Below are 19,915 nucleotides of genomic sequence, written 5' to 3' on the forward strand. Positions count from 1 at the left end.
TTAACTAACCTTTACACCAGATGACCCCATGCTTAACCACCAGCCCAAGCATACCTTTCAGAACTGTTGAATTTCTTACCTTGACTGCTGTAGGTTGATGTATGACTTTTAGCAGGTGACCCTGTGCGTTTGCACCTGGATCATGGGGCCATATAGTTAGCAGTCCATCACTACAGCCACTGGAAAGCAGCCTGCCACCCAGCACCCACTTCAGACCACACACAGCTTGTTTGTGTTGAAGAGTTCCAACGTGGTGTTGGGCTACCCGAACGTCATGATGGTAAACACGGCCAAGTCTCGACCCACTGCCAAGAGGTAAGGGGGCAGGTTAGGACGGAGAACTTGAGCCCTACTGCCGTATAAGAATAACATGAAGGGAAGTATTGTTCATACTCCCAAAAAACCCTTAGGATAGATTCAAAACATAGACATATCTTGACTTAATAAGGATGAAGTATTCTGTCTGGGTGATTCTTCTCACAAGTTAAGTAGATTTGCCTGACAGTTTCAAATTTGGATATTAAAAATATATCCTTTGATAGATATCTCCAATGGCTTTAATATGATGCGGACAGACATGGAAAAGACAAATTTAGAAGATTATCATATTTTCCCTGATAGTACTTTTCTGGAATTCAATACTTCATGTTATCTCAATGAAACGGTGTATACACCATACATCTATTAGACATAGAAATGTATTATTTCCTTTTTCTATTAATCTGCAGATCTACTTGTTCATTCTACTATCATCTAAAAAGATTATAAAACTATCTGAAAGTCACAACAAACTGCAATATGATTCAAAATCACTGGATAATGTCTGTACTCTCAGTGAGTTGGATCCAAATGATGATAAAGGTCCTATCACTCAAAGATAATAAGTGATACTGATAATAATTTCTGCACCAGTTTTCTCCAAGGAGAAAGTAAATAAGTGCCTACAATTATTTCTTGAAATTTCTCAAAGTCCAGTGTCAGATTTTTTAAAAACTACTCAGGCTCAGCCCTGAATAATATTCTGATGACTATATAGACTCTGCAGCCAGACCACCTGGTTCAAAGCCTGACTCTTCCCCTTATGCTAACCATGTGACCTTAGGCTGCTGTCTCAGTTTACTCCTCAAAAAAAGAGGGTGCAGGGGATATACAACTTTGTAGTATTATTGCAGGGATTAAAACACAGTTATACACATCAAGAGTTAGCACAGTTCCTGGCACAGAGTACTCCAAACATTTTGAAAGTGAAGTTGCTTACTCGTGTCCAACTCTTTGCAACCCCATAGACTGTAGCCTACCAAGCTCCTCTGTCCATGGGATTTTCCAGGCAAGAGTACTGGAGTGGGTTGCCATTTTCTTCTCCAGGGGATCTTCCAGATCCAGGGATTGAACCCAGGTCTCCCACATCACAGGCAAATGCTTTAGCTGCTATTATTCTAAGAAAGTATTTGCTCATATTCCTCATGGATAATGAAACTAAACTTACACAGTGTAGATTGTAAAAGGAACCCAAGTAAATATATAGAATTGACTTGGCTGCAACAATGCCTCAGGATAAATATTTATTCCTTTATAAGGGCATTTTGCGTAAGCAGTTTTAAGTTTGGTTATAATTACAAAGTTTTGAAATCTCAATTTACATCTGAGCTACTGAAAGAAATTGTAGAAGGCTTTGAGTTTTATTTAAGAAATACAGTATGAAAACGAATGACTTATTAAATAAATATTTAGACTGATTATGCAGGCTCACAGGGACAAGTCATTTAACTTTTCTAGTCAAAAAGAAGCAGTTAGACAACTAAATCAGTAGTTCTCAAAAGTGAGGAAGCATCAGCATCACTTGAGAAATTAGAAATGCATATTATCAGCCCAGCATCAGACCTACTGAATCTCAGATTCTCAGAGAGAGGGCAGCAATCTGGGTTTTGAGGAGCATTCCAGGCCATTCTGACACATGGTCAAGTTTGAGAATCACTGAACTGGTTATTCTATGAGGTTCCTTCCAACTGTAACCTCTGTGGGTCTGTGAACTGGAATTATGCCCCCAGAAAGCTTAACGTATTCCACATTAGTGATACTGACAGCAATAAATACTGATTTCAACAAAATATCCCTCTAGCAAGTATTACTTGGTACAGAGAAACTTTCTGCTTAAACCGAGTTTTACATTTTACTTTAACAATCATTTCACCTGTGAATCTTGAACCTCACAAAGCCAGTATGAGTACACGCTGCAGACACATGGCCACTGGACCACTTATATCACCAGAAGGTCTGAACAGCTGACAGTTATGGTAGGATCATGACTGTTACTAATCATGTCTATTTGGTTTTACTTTGGCTTTGGTTTCAAATTTTATAGTTCCATTCACTTGTAATCAATTGGTGATGCAAACGTAATTGGTTCCAATAAGATGCTTCTCACCTGCTGAGGATATAGTGATTCCAGCTTAGAGCCCCAACTACTGACAAATGGCCAGGCATATTTCTCAGTCACTTTTTAGTGACCACATCCCATAACTGAAAAAAATGAAAAACCATGGTTATGTAGCATTTTCACAACCCACAATCTTCTCAAAGGGCTAATAGCCAGTTAGTGTTGATACAGCCAGCCCTTGTGCTAAGTGAAAGTTCAGCACCTCTAACCCTAAAGCAGTTTTCAATGCTGTCTGCATATCTGGATCATCTAGGGAGCAGAATTTGGGTGCTAGACATTCTGATTCAATGGTGGGAGTAAGAGCCTGGGCATACAGCATTTATTTTAAAGTTCCTTAGGTGAATTCAGTCAGCTGCAAAAGGTTGAGAATTACTGTTTGACACTTCTAGTTCCTTCAAACCATGGGAATTCCAAAGCTGGAAATCCACCTACAGCTATCAACAAATAAAATTTGAGTGCCTATACAATTTCTAGAGTCAGGAATTCCATTTACTGCTAAAACTCCTTTCCTTCCAGCTATGAATTATATTCTAACCCATACTAAGAATGATAACTTTGGCATAAGAAGAAATCATGACATGACCCTCATAGGATCATTACAGGGATGAAAAAACAGTAGAGCCATCTGTGGCCCTCCAAAGTCATTGGGCACCCAAGCAATGTTGTTTATCTGTTGCTAATAAACAATAATAATAATACACGAGAAATTAGATAGATTGATGGAAACTTGCTAAGCTCCCATTTTAGAAAGCCTATTAGAAAAATATTCACTACTTTTAAGTAATTCTACTTCTGATTTTGGCTTTAGGTAAGAAAGGAGGACTGGAAGGTTATCTATTTCAGGTTCAGGACTTCTCTCCAAATTTCTAAAAACTGGGGATCTCATAAGCCCAACTTTAGTTTGAGAGAAAAAAATGAGGGGATAAAAGGAAATGTGACACAGAAAAGGTTATGTGAAAAAACAAAGCAGAGTATCCCTATATTCTCATTAAACAGCATTCAGGGAAGACCCAGAATGGCATATCCTCTTACTCCCCAAAGCTTCAGGTACTACGTCTACTAGAAGTTTATTTTATCATAACCTGTTATTAAAAGTCAATCTTAGGGACTTCTCTTGTGGTCCAGTTGTCAAGACTTCGCCTTCCAATGCAGAAGGTGTGAGCTTGACCCCTGGTCAGGGGGCTAAGATCCCACATGCCTTGCAGCCAAAGAAATAAAACATAAAACAGAAGCAATGTTGTACCAAATTCAATAAAGATTTTAAAAATGGTCCATATAAAAGAAAAGCTTTAAAAAAGTCAACCTTAGTTATCTAGCAACTCTACAGAACACATGATGAGAAAGAACATGCTGCCCAGTACTTGTACTTCTCTCTCGCTGGTACCAACTGCCAGGCAGGTTCCCGCTTTTATCCAGGACACAGAAGACACATAGTTACAAGGGAGACTTAAGTATATATTTTCAATTCTGTTGTGATCATCCCCATTCCAGATGTATACAGAAGATCCAAGGGCTATGGCAACAAGATTTTGAAAATTCCAGTCCAGGATATTCAGATCTGTAAGAAAGCATTTCAGATTGGGGTGATTATACAGCCAAAAAAATATTTTCAAATAAACAACTTAATTTATAGGTAGAGGAGAAAGATTAATAATTTCCCCATGGTCAGTTGAAAAACAGAATCATGGATCCAATCAGATCATTAGAAGTTCAAAAATGAAAGCTGGAATAGAATCTCATCTCAATATAGACAATAACGCTTGTATCAAGATAAGCAATAACACTTATCATTTATGCTCATGTATACTTATTCAGAGGCATTTAGAAAACTTGGCAGTTTCATCTATAATTATAAGTAATACATGGATTTCATCTAACAGATCATTAAAGTTTAAAAGCACATAATTCTTATGAAGACATCCTTTGCCACCGTCATTTCTAATCAAAAGACAACCAAACTACAGTAAATCTAGAAGAGGTGATCTCTGGCTTATTTATGACACCTGGAAGTTCTCAGTATTCTCTCTCTTACACTCTAAGAACTACATGAGTGCTCAGAGAAACCATATTTGAATGACCACATACTAAGCCATACCTGATCTTATTTCTTATAAGACAGAAACTCCTATCCTGATTGACACACATCAGTATGAAACTATGAAGCTCACCAGTCCCACCAGAGCAATATAAGCTCCCTATAGCTCATCCCTCCCACCGATGCAAACTACAAACTCTAAACAAAATTCGAAAAACAAACAAACACCTGATAACTCTGGAAAATAAGCAAAAGCAGATAAATCAAGTTAAGGAAGTCAAAACTTGGGGAGGCCATCCACCCAGAGGTGAGTTTTCTCCTTACACAGCTTTACACTGAGGGTGGGCCCCAATCATAGAATAACAGCAGTAGTTCAAACTCAAATAGAAAGCCTACCTTGTTTCTGGTCAAAGAAATCAGAGAAAGGAGCTTGAGGTGGCCAAAGTGTGAGGAGAAAGCCTGGGAGGGGAGAGGACCACAGAAAGGTATCCTCTAATTGTGAGTGTATGAACCCACACACACCTCAGCCTAACCCGAAAGTGTGTAAGTACAAGGAAAACTTGTATAATCCAATCTTTAAAACATGGAGGAAAATTTTTTGAAGAAATGGACAGGACCTTAGGGATTGGTGGAATAACATCCACAGATCTAAAAGTGAAAGTGAAGTTGCTCAGTCATTGTCCAACTCTTTGCGACCCCGTGAACTGTAGCCCACCAGGCTCCTCTGTCCATGGAATTTTCCAGGCAAGAATACTGGACTGGGTTGCAATTTCCTTCTCCAGGAAATCTTCCTGACCCAGGGACTGAACCCAGGTTTCCCACGTTGTAGGCAGACAACAACATATCTAACATATATGTAACTGGAGTCAGGTCTTGGAAACAAGAGAACAAGGTTTCAAATGAGTGCTCACCAGAAATCATAGAGGCCAAAAGTCAGTGCAACATCTTTAAAATGCTGAAAATACATCTGGCAAGCCAGAATTCTATATCAAGCAAATACATCACAATAAAGGTAAGAGAAGCCTTCAATAAGAAACCTGATCTGTGAATACTAACCGAAGGTTTTTGACTGAAAATAATTTATATAAGAGGAACATTTGGATCTTTGGGAATGGAGGGGAATGTTATAATTGGTAAATATTTGGGTAAATATAAGGACCATTTTTCCCTCACACAAATATGTATGGCTTTTTAAACCATTTAACAATGGTGAAGTTTTCGATGCATGTAGATTTAAAACATAGACAACTAAAGTAACTCTCCCATAAAAGCTGAGGGATGGGGAAACACATGACTGCAAGATTTTTATATATTGTGTAAAATATGCAGCAGTAATTCTAGGTAGACTGAGAAAATTTAGACTGCATTGCAGTCCCTAAAGCAATAACTAAAAACATAATACAAGGAGATATAGCCAGAAAGCCAACAGATCAACTAATGTAGAAGTCAGAAAGAAAAGATGTCCAAGGAATGAGACTTGGTGCACTTTGAAATTTAAGAGGCTGAGAGACACAAGAGGAGGGAAATCAGCAAAAAAAAAAAAAAGACCAAGAAAGAGTTAACAGAAAACTAGGAGGCAAACAAAGACAATGGGATATCAAGGAGAAGTGAGTGACCAATTGTCTCAAATGTGGTTGACAGAGTAAAGTAAAGGAGCTCCAAAAAGTGATTGTTAGATTTAGCAGCGAAGAATTTTGGGTGATGTTACAAAGAGCAGTTTCAATGGAATGGTGAGATTTAAGAACTGACTAGCAAGGATTAAAAACAAAATGGGGAGAGAAAATAACAAATTGTGAATTATGGACATCTTTTGACAGGTTTCGCTGTCAAAGGGAGACCAAAGGGGTTATGGCCTGAAGGAGAAGAGGGGGAAAAAGGGATTTTTTGTTTTTTAATATGAATGGTGTGCTTTTTAAACATCTCTTGAAATGAATTCTTCAGTTTTCATTAGTCATGGCCATAAATACTCTTAGAGAAGGAGGTATAGGAGAAGAATGATAGGGAAACTGTTTCCTTTAATGATTTTGTGTTTTTCCTGCTCGTTCCTCTCTGTAAACATGCCCCAGAACCAAACCTCATCCCTCTGCTCTTTCTGCCTCACCAGAAGAGCTCACCCTAGCTGTCAGCTTCAAACATAGTCATCTGACCTATACTCCAGCCTTTCCCCTCTTTCACCAACCTCATTTATAATGATTTCCCAGAAACTCTTAAATGTCTCACTATTTCCTCAAATGTAATACTGCAAGAAAAGTCTTCCCTCCTCATACCATTTTTCCTGCTAACTTGTCTTCTCGGTGACACCATCTTTCTCCTGCTTCAAAACTTGGAATAATCTCAAATTTATCCCTCCTCCTATATATTTTTCCTCATGCAGAGAAAACAGTCCCTTACTTTTTGGTAACTCTCCTACTAAATGCATTCTGCATACTCTGCCATGAATTTTCCTTTGATGTTTCGCCTAGTTGAGAATTTGCACAACAAATCTAAAAATCTGCTTCAGACTTTGAAATTTCTCTATAATCTTCATCCACCCCCTATTCCCCACTCCCCAAAGTATCCTCCTCGTTGCCATTGATTATTATTAGTTACCAACATCCTGCCTTAGTTCATGTTGCTAACATTGCTGAAAATGCTCTGTCTTCTCTTTTCCACTCCTCCAAGCCTACCCATCCTTTTAAGACCTATCTCAGGTCTTAGTATCTCCACAAAGTCTTTCCAGACACCTCCAAAGATCACCAAACTATATATAGTCTTACAGCTCCTTATACCCCACAATTTATTATTTATACTCTACACTGGCATGTTGGTAGCAGTTCAATGTGGGTTAGCCTCATTTTCCCAACTAGATCACAACCTAGAGACATAAGAAGAAACTAGGGACAAATAGCCAATATGGTTGTTTGACTGGTAAGATTTATCCATGTTTAAAATATAAGCATAAGAGTAGGTCATCATTTATACAGTTCATTCTATTATAGTAAAACAAAATGCGTGCTTCTTGTGCTCCACCAAGACAATGCCCATTCCTGAACATGAAAATTCTACAAGAGAAAACTCACAATAGTAAACATATTTGGATGGTACACCATTTAAGCATGAGGCACAAGGCCATTTGCTTCTTCCAGAATCAAATTTCAAGTTTATGCTACAGCACAGGATACATTCTGTCATTTCAATGTTTCAATTCATGATCTAAACAATAACATACAATAGTCATTTCGAAGACCTGTAAGATGAATCTTCACCTCTGGTTGGAGTATGGAATAGTTTATATCACTGAATCTTTCGAAGTATCCATCTCTGACTCCATCGCTGCAGCCTGCAAGAAACAAACAGTTCTACACTATAATCCTGAAAACAAAATATTAATCCTTGCAAGTATTAAGCAATATTGGAGTGAACAAGAAAGTGGTCATCGTGATAAAACTGAATTACAAGCTGCAGAGGAAGGAAAGGAAGAAACAGACTTCAGTATTTATTTAAACACTTTTTAAAATATATTCAATGACATTTCTAATAAAAAGCACATGAGTACCAGACCTAAATGTAACGACAGAGCTTGTGGGGAGCACACAGAGACACTACATCATACTTTGAATATTTATTCTGTCACTGGAGATTTTAAGACCAAAGTAATGTTCATGTATCCATGTGTCTATAACAGCAACAATTCTCTAATAGACCTAAGCTCTGCTCTGAGTCTTTGTCAATAAAACTGTTGATTCGTTGATTTTTACTTTTTCTCTTACTGTTTTTGTACCAGAGCACACAGAGTCACTTTAGGCTCATGTTTCCCATGACTATCTGAATTTAAGGTTATATCTTGTGCTCGGTTTTACTTCTCATCAAAAGACCCCACTAAGTCTAAACCACAAGCCACTGTCTTTCATCTTTCCAACCACCTGGCTTGTATCAAACTGAGACTGACATGATCAACAGGAAATGAGCCCACCTAGGTGACTTGTGGTCCCTATGACCACATAGCTTCTGATAAATGAATGAGAGCTTCACAATGCCACACCAAGAAGCCAGCATGTTACTCATAGACTCAGTGCTAACTGTGAAAACCTGCAATTGTGAGAATTACAAGGTTACTAGAAATATATACTCAAGCACTGCCAATAATGGTTCAAAAAAATCAAGTACAAGCTGTTAGTTACAAAATAAATAAATCATGAGAATTTAATGTACAGCATGTTGAAAGCTGCTTAAAAAGTAGAGCTTAAAAGTTCTCATCACAAGAAAAAAATTCTGTCACTATATCTGGTGACAGTTGTAAACTAGATCCATTGTGGTGATCATTTTGTAATATATACAAATATATCATTAATGTTGCATACCTGAAGCTAATATAAAATTCTATATTTTTTAAGAGTAATACCCAAATAATCAACAAAAATCTTCTGGAACTAATGGGTGATTATAAAAAGATATAAGATTAATATACAGAAGTCAATATTTTCTTACATACTAACAACAAGCTACTGGAACTTTAAAAGCACAATACCATTTACATAAGTCCCCCCAAATTAAATACTTAAATATAAATCCAACAAAATATGTACAATATCTGTATAAGGGAAAACTACAAAACTCTACTCAAAAAAAAAGCTAAATAAAAGAAGAGGTATTTCATGTACATGGATAACAAGACTAAGTAAGTATTATTAACATTAGCTCTTCCCACCTTGATTTATAGATACAATGCTCTACCAGTTAAAATCCCAGCAAGTTACCGTGTGAACATTGCCAAACTGGTTGTAAAGTGTATGTGGAAAAAATTCAACACAATATTGAAGGAAAAGATTCAAGCTGAAGGACCTCCACTAACTGACTTTAAGACTCACTAAAAAGCTACAGTAATCAAGGCATCACTGATTCAATAGACATGAACTTGGGGAAACCCCAGCAGATGATGAGGAACAGGGAAGCCTGGTATGCTGCAGTCCATGGGGTCGTGAAGAGTTGGACAAGACCTGGAGACTGAATAACAGCAATCAAGATAGTGTAGTATTTGCAAAAGAACAAATATATCAGTGGAAGAGAATAGAGATCCCACAAAACAGACCCACAAAAACAGAGTCAACTGATCTCTGACAAAGGACCAAAGGCAATAAAACGGAGAAAATTTGTTCTTTCAACAAATGACACTGGAAAAACTGAATATCCACAGACAATCTGGAAAAAGTTAACTGAATCACTTTGCTGTAGACCTGAAACTAACATAAAGTTGAGAGTCAGTTCAGTTCAGTTCAGTCGCTCAGTCGTGTCCGACTCTCCGCGACCCTATGAATCACAGCACACCAGGCCTCCCTGTCCATCACCAACTCCCAGAGTTCACTCAAACTCATGTCCACAAAGTCGGTGATGCCATCCAGCCATCTCATTCTCTGTCGTCCCCTTCCCCTCCCGCCCCCAACCTTTCCCAGCATCAGAGTCTTTTCCAGTGAGTCAGCTCGTTGCATGAGGTGGCCAAAGTATTGGAGTTTCAGCTTTAGCATCAGTCCTTCCAATGAACACCCAGGATTGATCTCCTTTACAATGGACTGGTTGGATCTCCTTGCAGTCCAAGGGACTCTCAAGAGTCTTCTCCAACACCACAGTTCAAAAGCATCAATTCTTCGGTGATCAGCTTTCTTCACAGTCCAACTCTCACATCCATACATGACCACGGGAAAAACCATAGCCTTGACTAGACGGATCTTTGTTGGCAAAGTAATGTCTCTGCTTTTTAATATACTATCAAGGTTGGTCATAACTTTCCTTCCAAAAAGTAAGCCTCTTTTAATTTCATGGCTGCAATCAGCATCTGCAGTGATTTTGGAGCCCAAAAAAATAAAGTCTGACACGGTTTCCACTGTTTTTCCATCTATTTCCCATGGGACCAGATGCCATGATCTTTGTTTTCTGAATGTTGAGCTTCAAGCCAACCTTTTCACTCTCCTCTTTCACTTTCATCAAGAGGCTTTTGAGTTCCTCTTCACTTTCTGCCATAAGGGTAGTGTCATCTGCATATCTGAGGTTATTGATATTTCTCCCAGCAATCTTGATTCCAGCTTGTGCTTCTTCCAGCCCAGCGTTCCTCATGATGTACTCTGCATATATTTAACTTATATGCAGAGTTGAGAGTCAACTATCACTGGAAAAGAGTCTGATGCTGGGAGGGATTGGGGGTAGGAGGAGACGGGGACAACAGAGAATGAGATGTCTGGATGGCATCACCGACTCGATGGACATGAGTTTGAGTGAACTCCAGGAGTTGGTGATGGACAGGGAGACCTGGCGTGCTGTGATTCATAGCGTCGCGGAGAGTCAGACACGACTGAGCCACTGAACTGAACTGAACTGATGCCTCAATTTTTAAAAAATGTATCTAAACACAGACCTATTGGGGGAGAATGGATACATGTATATCCATATGTATCACTGAGTTCTTCCGTGGTCCACCTGATACCATCACAACATTGTTAATCAACTATATGCCAATATAAAATTAAAAAAAAACACAGAACTCAAAAATTAACTCAAAATGGATTGTAGACCTAAAAGTAAAACAGAAAGCTATAAAATTCCTAGAAAATATTACAGGAAAAAATCTAAATCTCCTCAGTTTTGGAAATGACGTTTTTTCTTTTGCCATGCTGCACAGCATACGGGATCTTAGTTCCCCAACCAGGGATTGAACTCAGGTCCATGGCAGTGAAAGTGCTGAGTCCTACAAATGGACCACCAGGGAATTCTCTGGCAGTTACTTTTTCAATATAATGCAAAAAGCATGATCCATGAAAGAAATCACTGATATGCTGGACTTCATTAAAATTAGAAACTTCTGCTCTCCACAAGACATGCCTAAAGAGTGAGAAGATAAACCACAGACTGAGAAAAATATTTGCAAAAGACATATGTGATAAAGGACTGTTACCCAAAATATACAAAGTAACTCTTAAACCTCAACAACAAAAAACAAAAATTGCAATTTAAAAATGGGCAAAATATCTGAACCCCTCACCAAGAAAGATGGTAAATAGCATAAGAAAAGATGTTCAACATCTTTTTCATTATATTTCATTAGAGAATTGAAAGTTAAAACAATGAGATACCACTACACATCTGTTAGAACAGCCAAAATCTGAAACACTGACCAAATTCTGGCAAGGATGTGGAACAATAGGAGCTTTTATTCATTGCTGGTGGGAATGCAAAATGATACAGCCACTTTGGAAGATAGTTGGACAGTTTCATGTGAAACTAAATATGCTCTTATCATATAATCCAGCAACTGCACACCTTGATATTTACTCGAGTAGAAAGCTTATGTCCACAGAGAAACCTTTACACAGATATTTATAGCAGCTTTATTCATAATTGCCAATTCTTGGAAGCAACCAAGATGTCTTCGAATAGGTGAATGCATAAATAAACTGTGGTATATCAGACGATGGAATATCATTTAGTGCTAGAAAGAAATGAGCTGTCAAGCCATAAGAAGACATGGAGGAAGCTTAAATGCATACTACTAAGTGAAAGAATCCTATCTGAAAAGGCTCCATACTGTGTGATTCCAACTAAATGACATTCTAGGAAAAGTAAAACTATGGAGACAGTGAAAAGTTTGCCAGGGTTAGAGGAAGAGGGAGAGATGAATAGGTGAAGTATAAAAGATTTTTAGAACAGTAAGACTCTTCTAGCTGCTGTTATCATGGTGGATACGTATCATTACACATTTGTCAAAATCCACAGAATATTCACCACCAATAGTGAGCCCTAGTGTAAACAATGGACTTGGATGATAGTAGTAGTGTCAATGAGGTTCATCATTGATAACAAATGTACTAATCCAGTGTGGGATGGTGATAGTGGGGAAAGCTGTGCATATGTTAGGTCAAGATATACACAAGAACTCTGTATTTTCTGTTCAATTTTGCTGTGAATACAAAACTTCTCTAAAAAAATAGGATGGAAAGAGAGATTAATACACACATACATACACAGAGATAGATAGATCTCCTAGGATATCAAAATAATAAAGGTATATTCTCTCTGCTTTTATGGAATATAGGTGGCACTAGTGGTAAATAATATGCCTGCAATGCAAAAGACCCACATTTGATCCTTGGGTCAGGAAGATCTTCTGGAAAAGGGAATGGCTACCCACTCCAGTATTCTTGCCTGGAGAATCCCATGGACAGAGGAGCCTGGTGGGCTACAGTCGATGAGGTCACAAAGAGTTGGACACGACTGAGCAACTAAGCACACATACATCATATAATTTCTATTCTACATCAAATATTCAGCATGTTACAGAAACACGAACTTGTTACTGATCAGAAGAAAGTGGGAGAGATAAGGTAAGATATGTCCCCAGATATTTTATTTTGCTTTTAAGAAAATACAATTATAAGGAAAAGAATAAAGAAAGGAAGGATATGATTCACTCATTCATCCAACTGTATATTCCCAAACCACCCAAAAGAATATCCAGCCAGCTTTCAACTTTTGTGCCTATTTTTATGATCTAACTGTTTGTCCCCTTAATACTGCTGGGAAACAGAGGAATGAAAAGCATGCATGCACAAAGTTATCTTCTCCCAGAGGGAAATGTAACAGGCAAGTCTCCTTGGCATTTATGAATTAATTGAACCAGACTCCTAACCAATTATTTTCCAAACGTGATAACAACTTCATGAATGACAAAAAGACTTCCAAGATGAAAAGGGGAAGTAGGAAGGAGAACACGTGGAATGCAGGGTAAATGACGCTGGGAGCACTAAATGCAGAATAGAAGGAAGACCTTCTAGAAACTGCCACAGGAGCAATATCTCTCCACTGCATGGCTGCAGATCTGCCCTGACGCACTCATGATATCACCACCCAAAGATTTGTACCAGCTTTGGGTCCAATGGGTATATTTACAAGTCACAGGAGGTGCCCACTGTGAGGTTTCAGAGTCTTATCAAATATATGCAAGGCATAAGGAAATACTCTACATGAACAGTATCTGGATAAAATTTATCCCAGTGATCCATTTTCCTAAGACTAGTTATCTGGCCTATGTGGAATCCATTTCACATTTTAAATCTTGAGAGAATTAAGAATAGAGCCCTACACAGAACGTTCCTTTCAATTAGTCTCTGCTTCCAACAGCTCTGCCTTTCAAATTTTCTTTAGTGTCACCACCAACGATCTCTCTAAAGCAGAGCAACAGATGTGCAGTCAAGTCAGAGGAAGGGTCACATAAGTGTAGTTCCTCTGCCTTCTATTTTCAACCTCCCCAGAATGACAGCTAATGATTTTTAAGGTGTGGAGATACAAGAACAAAGAGTATGGGAGTGAATAGGGCAGTTAGAAGAGATTGCAACAATTTTCTGCAAAATGGGTCAAGGTTTGATAACTGACCAGGAGGAATATGAAAAATGAAACCCGAGTGCCTATAGAGGGGGCATGATAAAGAAAAGCAAGCTGATTTGTCTTGCAGAAACCCCACAAGGGGTCAGGGCTCAGAGACACAGCGAAAGTTTAGAAAGAGATGAGTTGGTTGAAAGACGTCAAGTTCACACACACACACCCTGTACACACACCCTGTACACACACATGCACATGTCAAAGAAACCAGGTGTTCATTCTCTGAATAAACAAAAAATGACAACCTCTTAACTCAAGAGCATGAGTAAAGACAGATTGTGTGAAAACTGTTATACTGACTTTCAGTTCAGTTCAGTTGCTCAGTCATGTCTGACTCTCTGTGACCCCATGAATCACAGCACGCCAGGCCTCCCTGTCCATCACCAACTCCCGGAGTTCACTCAAACTCATGTCCATTGAGTTGGTGATGCCATCCATCCATCTCATTCTCTGTCATTCCCGTCTCCTCCTGCCCCCAATCCCTCCCAGCATCAGAGTCTTTTCCAGTGAGTCAACTCATCGCATGAGGTGGCCAAAGTATTGGAGTTTCAGTTTTAGCATCAGTCCCTCTAATGAACACCCAGGATTGATCTCCTCTAGAATGGACTGGTTGGATCTCCTTGCAGTCCAAGCACCACAGTTCAAAAGCATCAATTCTTCGACGATCAGCTTTCTTCACAGTCCAACTCTCACATCCATACATGACCACGGGAAAAACCATTGCCTTGACTAGACGGACCTTGGTTGGCAAAGTAATGTCTCTGCTTTTTAATATGCTATCTAGGCTGGTCATAACTATACTGACTTTAGTAGCCCACAATTCTTTAGTTCTATTTCCAGAACACCACACATTTCAGAAAGCTTTAAGGCTGAAAGAGTGAAACCAAAACTACTGGGGGAAGAGCTAAGCAAAGAAAGACAATTCAGGAAGAACAGCAGTACTTTTAAAGCTTTATATGAAATTTTTCAGAGAAATAAGAGAAAACAGTATATACATGAAGCATGAGCAGGATGCTGGAAAGAGAGAAGGAAGGAAAGAAGTGGGGAGGGAGGACGGAGAAGAAAGAAATGAGGGAGGGAGAGAGGGAGGAGGCAAGGGGAGGGAGATGAGGGGAGAGAGAGGGGCCCGACGGTGTCCAAGAAACTTTAAAATTAAAACTAGGAGAGCCAAAATAAGAAATTTAATGGCAAGGCTAGTACACAGAATGAGGTAACCACCTAGAAGCAGAAGGAAAGAAAATGAGATGAAAAATAGAATAGAAAAAAGTAAGAGAATTAATCCACAAGGAGCAACAATTACGGCCAACATTTCAGAAAGAAAGAAAAAAAGAAACAAAGATGAAGAAATTACTAAAGAATAACTCAAGACACTTTCCAAGATTTAAAAGATACAGGTGTCCAAGACTGAAAGATCCACTAGTGAGTTTACAGTGAGGCTTTTTTTTAATATACACGAACCTTTATCATCGTGAAATTTTAAAACAGTAACAATAAATTTTTTTCTATATGTATTCAGAGAGAAAAAGCAGGTGGCATGGAAAGGATCGGAAGTCACAACAATATATGACCGGCTCAGCAGCAAAATGGGTGCTGGGAAACAATAAAGCAATACATTTTCCACAAAGTTCTGAGTAAGACTAGCGTCTGTAGCCAACCAAACTATGAATCAAGTGTAAAAGTGGAATAAGCACACTTTTAGACCAGCAAACCCAGAAAGAGCACAACATGGCTGCCAGGAAATAGTGGATCTAACATCGGAGAGGAGAAGTCCCAGAATTACAGCCGTGGGACTGACCAAGAGAGTGGCCTATTCAGCAGGTTCTGGGTAGGAGGCCACTAAGGAAAACAAGGACCCATGTGGGCAGGTACATGGAAGAGGTTATTGATGGCTGTGGAACAAAGCATGGGTGCATTTAGGGGACACAGTCATAATTTCGTAGGTATCTAATAAACGAAAAGAGAAAGCAACTTTTTAATTCCAGGAAAAACAAAGAGTTAAACTAGAAAAGAGGTATAGTTAGAGTACACTATTTGGCTTGTCAGCAAATAATAATTGTATAGTAATATGATATAAATATTAAATACTAATTTTACTTTGTTAAAGTGTAATACAAATAGACTGAGAGAAGTGAATGAAACAGGAGAACTAAATTCTTACTATGCTAGAAAGTTGTAATTAAGTCTAAAATTATAAAAAAATAAATTAATAGTTTACAAATATTATTTGGAAACTAGATGTAAATGCCAGGGGGCATAGCTGGCAGAGCTAAGGTGGTTGCCTCTAGGAAATGGGGTATAGGGGTCGGGATAGTTAAGACAGAGGATTATGAGAATTATCCAAACTTTGTGCTGATTTCTGTTCTAATGTAAAAATAATATATTTTAAGATAAGGAAGAATGAAGGAGGCAGGGAGAGAGGAGAGTGGGAAAGCAGGACAGACGGGAAATCTTTGGCCCACACTTTTCCAAGTGCATTGGGATCGCTCACAGAGTTGCATGTTCCCATTAACCTGCTGAGCCACGTTCTGGGTTGAAAACAGCTGATTCAAGCATTTCTGAAAACAAACACAAAGAGAATACTTATTCAGAAACATTTGTGTACATCTCAGGTATGTTACATGGTGTAGGAGTAAAACTGATAATTCACTGGAAAGTTTAAAGACTACACATTGTCAAAACCAACACTGCAAAAGTTGCCATTATTTATTAAATAACCACTGTGTAATGAACACAGTACTGAACATTTTACTGATATATATTATTTCTTTTTTTAATTAATTTTTAGTTAAGTATAATTGCTTTATGGGCTTCCCTGGTGGCACAGTGGTAAAGAATTTGCCTGCCAGTTCAGGAGACGCAAGAGACACACATTCAATCCCTGGGTAAGAAAGATCCCCGGGGGAAGGAAATGGCAATCCACTCCAGTATTCTTGCTTGGAGAATTTCATGGACAGAGGAGCCTGGTGGGCTACAGTCCATAGGGTAGCAAAGAGTTGGACACGACTGAGAGACTAAACAACAACAAAATAGCTTTATAACGTTGTATTAGTTTCTTGGGCGGGGGGCGGGGATTAAACTAGTTATCTTAAAGGTCCTTTTCCACTAACTCCTTTTCCCATGAGAAATGCGAACATCAACTCACAGAGAGGTTAAGTCAATTGTCTAAATTTACAGGAGCACAAAAATTAGGTTGCTATTTCTCTGGGCAAATATACAATGAGCCCTCCTGACATTCTTACATCTGTGCGAGTGTGCTAAGTTGCTTCAGTCCTGTCCAACTCTATGCAACCCTATAGACTGCAGCCTGACAGACTTCTCTGTCCATGGAGATTCTCCAGGCAAGAATTCTGGAGAAGGTTGCCGTGCCCTCCTCCCAGGGATCTTTCCAACCCAGGGATTAAACCTGTATCCTTACATCTACCCGCATTGGCTGGTGAGTTCTTTACCATTACAGTCACCTGGGAAGCCCCTTTTTTACATCTAACTTTGATCAAAAACAAAGGCAATTAGTAAAAAGGGGAAAGAAAAGTACTTATTCTAGAAATATAATAATGAATAGTCAAACAGAGAAGATTCCTTTTTTCTCCTTCTCAATGATACATTTAATCACTGGATCACTATAATTCAGACAGAAGTCTCTCTGCCAAGCATCACTTTGATATTTTGGCTTTCTTCCCAGATATTAAGTCATATAATAGGCACAGACAGTCAATGAATCATGGATGTTTAGGTATTGAAAGTAGAAAAATTAAATATAAAGTACAGTTTCACAACCGCAGAAATATGGACCAATAATGCATTGTTGTGGTCTACCAGATACCTTCCCCCTGGCTTCTGATCATCAAAACTATCTTCAGACATGTCAGATGCTCTGTGGGGAGCAAAATAACCCCCGTTTGAGAAGCACTGGTATAAAATACCATTTCTAAATGCACTCCTGGCATGCTCAGTGTAACTCTTCACAGATTCGTTCTTCAGAATCCCATAGAGACAACAAAGCTGACCAAGGCATTTCCCAGATAGTGTGCCTGTGCTCCATGCACCCAGGGATACTCTTGGCGAGGTGAGATCTACTATTACTTTAATGAGCAACTTGGCATACAGCTGGCTGAGTATGAGAATTCTGAACATCTCCATAGCTATTCAGTTCTCACTATGGAAATACCCTCTGGAGGGTTAAAATCCCTCCATCCATGGGATTTTCCAGGGGAGAATATTGGAGTGATTTGCCATTTCCTCTTCCAAGGGATCTTCCCGATCCCCGGATCAAAGCCGGGCCTCCCACACTGCAAGCAGACTCTTTACCATCTGAGCCACCAGGGAAGCCCCACCCAGCAGCAAAGCACCTAGCAGAAGACTTGCTCTAATACAACTGTTTTCAACTGCATATGAGTTCAAATAATTAAATTTCACATTCACAATATTTTATTATTCCTCCAGCAAAACACATATGCCAAACACAGGAAGCACACACCAAATTACTAACTTTGCCTAAACTGAGAATTTATGGCATTCCTAGTTCAGTTTTCTAAATGAAACATTGATTCCTTCAGAGGGTCTTCACTGGATTGGATAAACCTAAAAACATGTTATTGATATTTAATATGCCCAAAGGATTTAGGGTGGACTATGATATTAGAATCATAATCAACAAGATCCTTAAAATAATTAAGTTAACTTCGTAGAGAAATTTAAAAAAAAAACACACAAAGACTTAAGGGAAATTTTGAAAAGAACATTTTATAGAGGAGGAGTCAAACCGATTGCCAAAGGGCAGACCATATTACCACACACTTTCCAAAGAGTTGAGAAAAGACCGCACAACAGAACTTTGCACTGAGAGGAAACATACACAGTATGCATAATTTTATTCTATTTTTTTTTTCCCACACTGCTTGGCATGCAAAATCTTAGTTCCCAGACCAAGGATTGAACCCACACCCCCTGCATTGGAGGCATGGAGTTTTAACCACTGGACCACTGGGAAAGTCCCTCTGTTTTTAATCTTTACCTTTTGGATGGTTAGTCTCATTTTCACTTTTTTGATTGATGCTAATTAAATTTTTTGTGTGTTAATTAATAACACTGTTTCTTTTTGGAAGTGTCCTTCATACACTCATTTTTCCTATCAGGAACCCAACCTTTCCTTATTGATTTGTAAGAGCAGCTAAGCCAACTCTTATCTCACGTTTGGGACTCAGTTGCTTGAGCTTCTAAAGATGAGAAATCTTCAGTTTTCCCTCTTCACCCACCAGGTCTTTTGAAGCAACTTTATCCTTCCAGCCTCTGTCCAGTGCATGAGGTGCCTTGCCAAACTGGAGAGCAGAGTTATTTGTTCCAGAACTTCCTTTGTTGGGGGTCTTCAGTGGTTCTTTGTAGGATCCTGCCAGAAAACATTTAGCTTTGAATTTGGTTTTTAAAATAATAGCTCAGTTGGTAAAGAATCTGCCTGCAATGCAGGAGACCCGGGTTCGATTTCTGGGTTGGGAAGATGCCCTGGCGAAGGAAATGGCAACCTACTCCAGTATTCTTGCCTAGAGAATCCCATGGATAGAGGAACCTGGCAGGCTACATACAGTCCATGGGGTCGCAAGAGTTGGATACAACTTAGCGACTAAACCACCACCATAATCTCTTAAACCTTTGGTGGGAGGTCAGTCCTTGGCATGTACAGAATAGAATGTGAAGATGTAGGCCCTCATCTCTCCAAAGTCCTAGGCGGGGTGGGTTGGAGGGGTGGTGCAGGGTCGAGGGTACTGGATTCATGAGTGAACACTGGGTGAGAAATTCCCTTGGTGGCCTCAGAACCAGGAGGCAATGTCAAGATTAAAGACCTGACTCCAACTGCAGCAGTAGCAGCAACAGAATCACTTTAACTCTGCGTGGAAAGAACACATTTGTCTGTTTGAAGAATGGATACAAACAGTTCAAAGTTTAAAATGATGGTGAGAAGAGTAACTGGTTTGCCCAGGTGGTGAACATCCTGCCAGGAAGTCACTATGAGATGCTTGCCTTTCCGTCACTGATGTTCACTTCATGAG

General features: G+C 39.0%; 1 protein-coding gene across 1 annotated transcript in view; it reads right to left on the reverse strand.

Moving 5' to 3' along the window:
* Positions 1-19,915, reverse strand: part of CDC20B (cell division cycle 20B) — a 33,956-nt gene that overhangs the window by 11,010 nt on the left and 3,031 nt on the right. Inside the window, 6 exon segments of the mRNA XM_055422050.2 lie at positions 80-305; positions 2,426-2,520; positions 3,799-3,995; positions 7,681-7,791; positions 16,336-16,429; positions 19,127-19,257. Of these exon segments, the coding sequence (XP_055278025.2) occupies positions 80-305; positions 2,426-2,520; positions 3,799-3,995; positions 7,681-7,791; positions 16,336-16,429; positions 19,127-19,257 (854 nt within the window).

Source organism: Moschus berezovskii, chromosome 18 (genome assembly GCF_049115385.1).
Source record: "Moschus berezovskii isolate FMDL1 chromosome 18, NW_MosBer_1.0, whole genome shotgun sequence".
Classification (NCBI taxonomy): Eukaryota; Metazoa; Chordata; class Mammalia; order Artiodactyla; family Moschidae; genus Moschus; species Moschus berezovskii.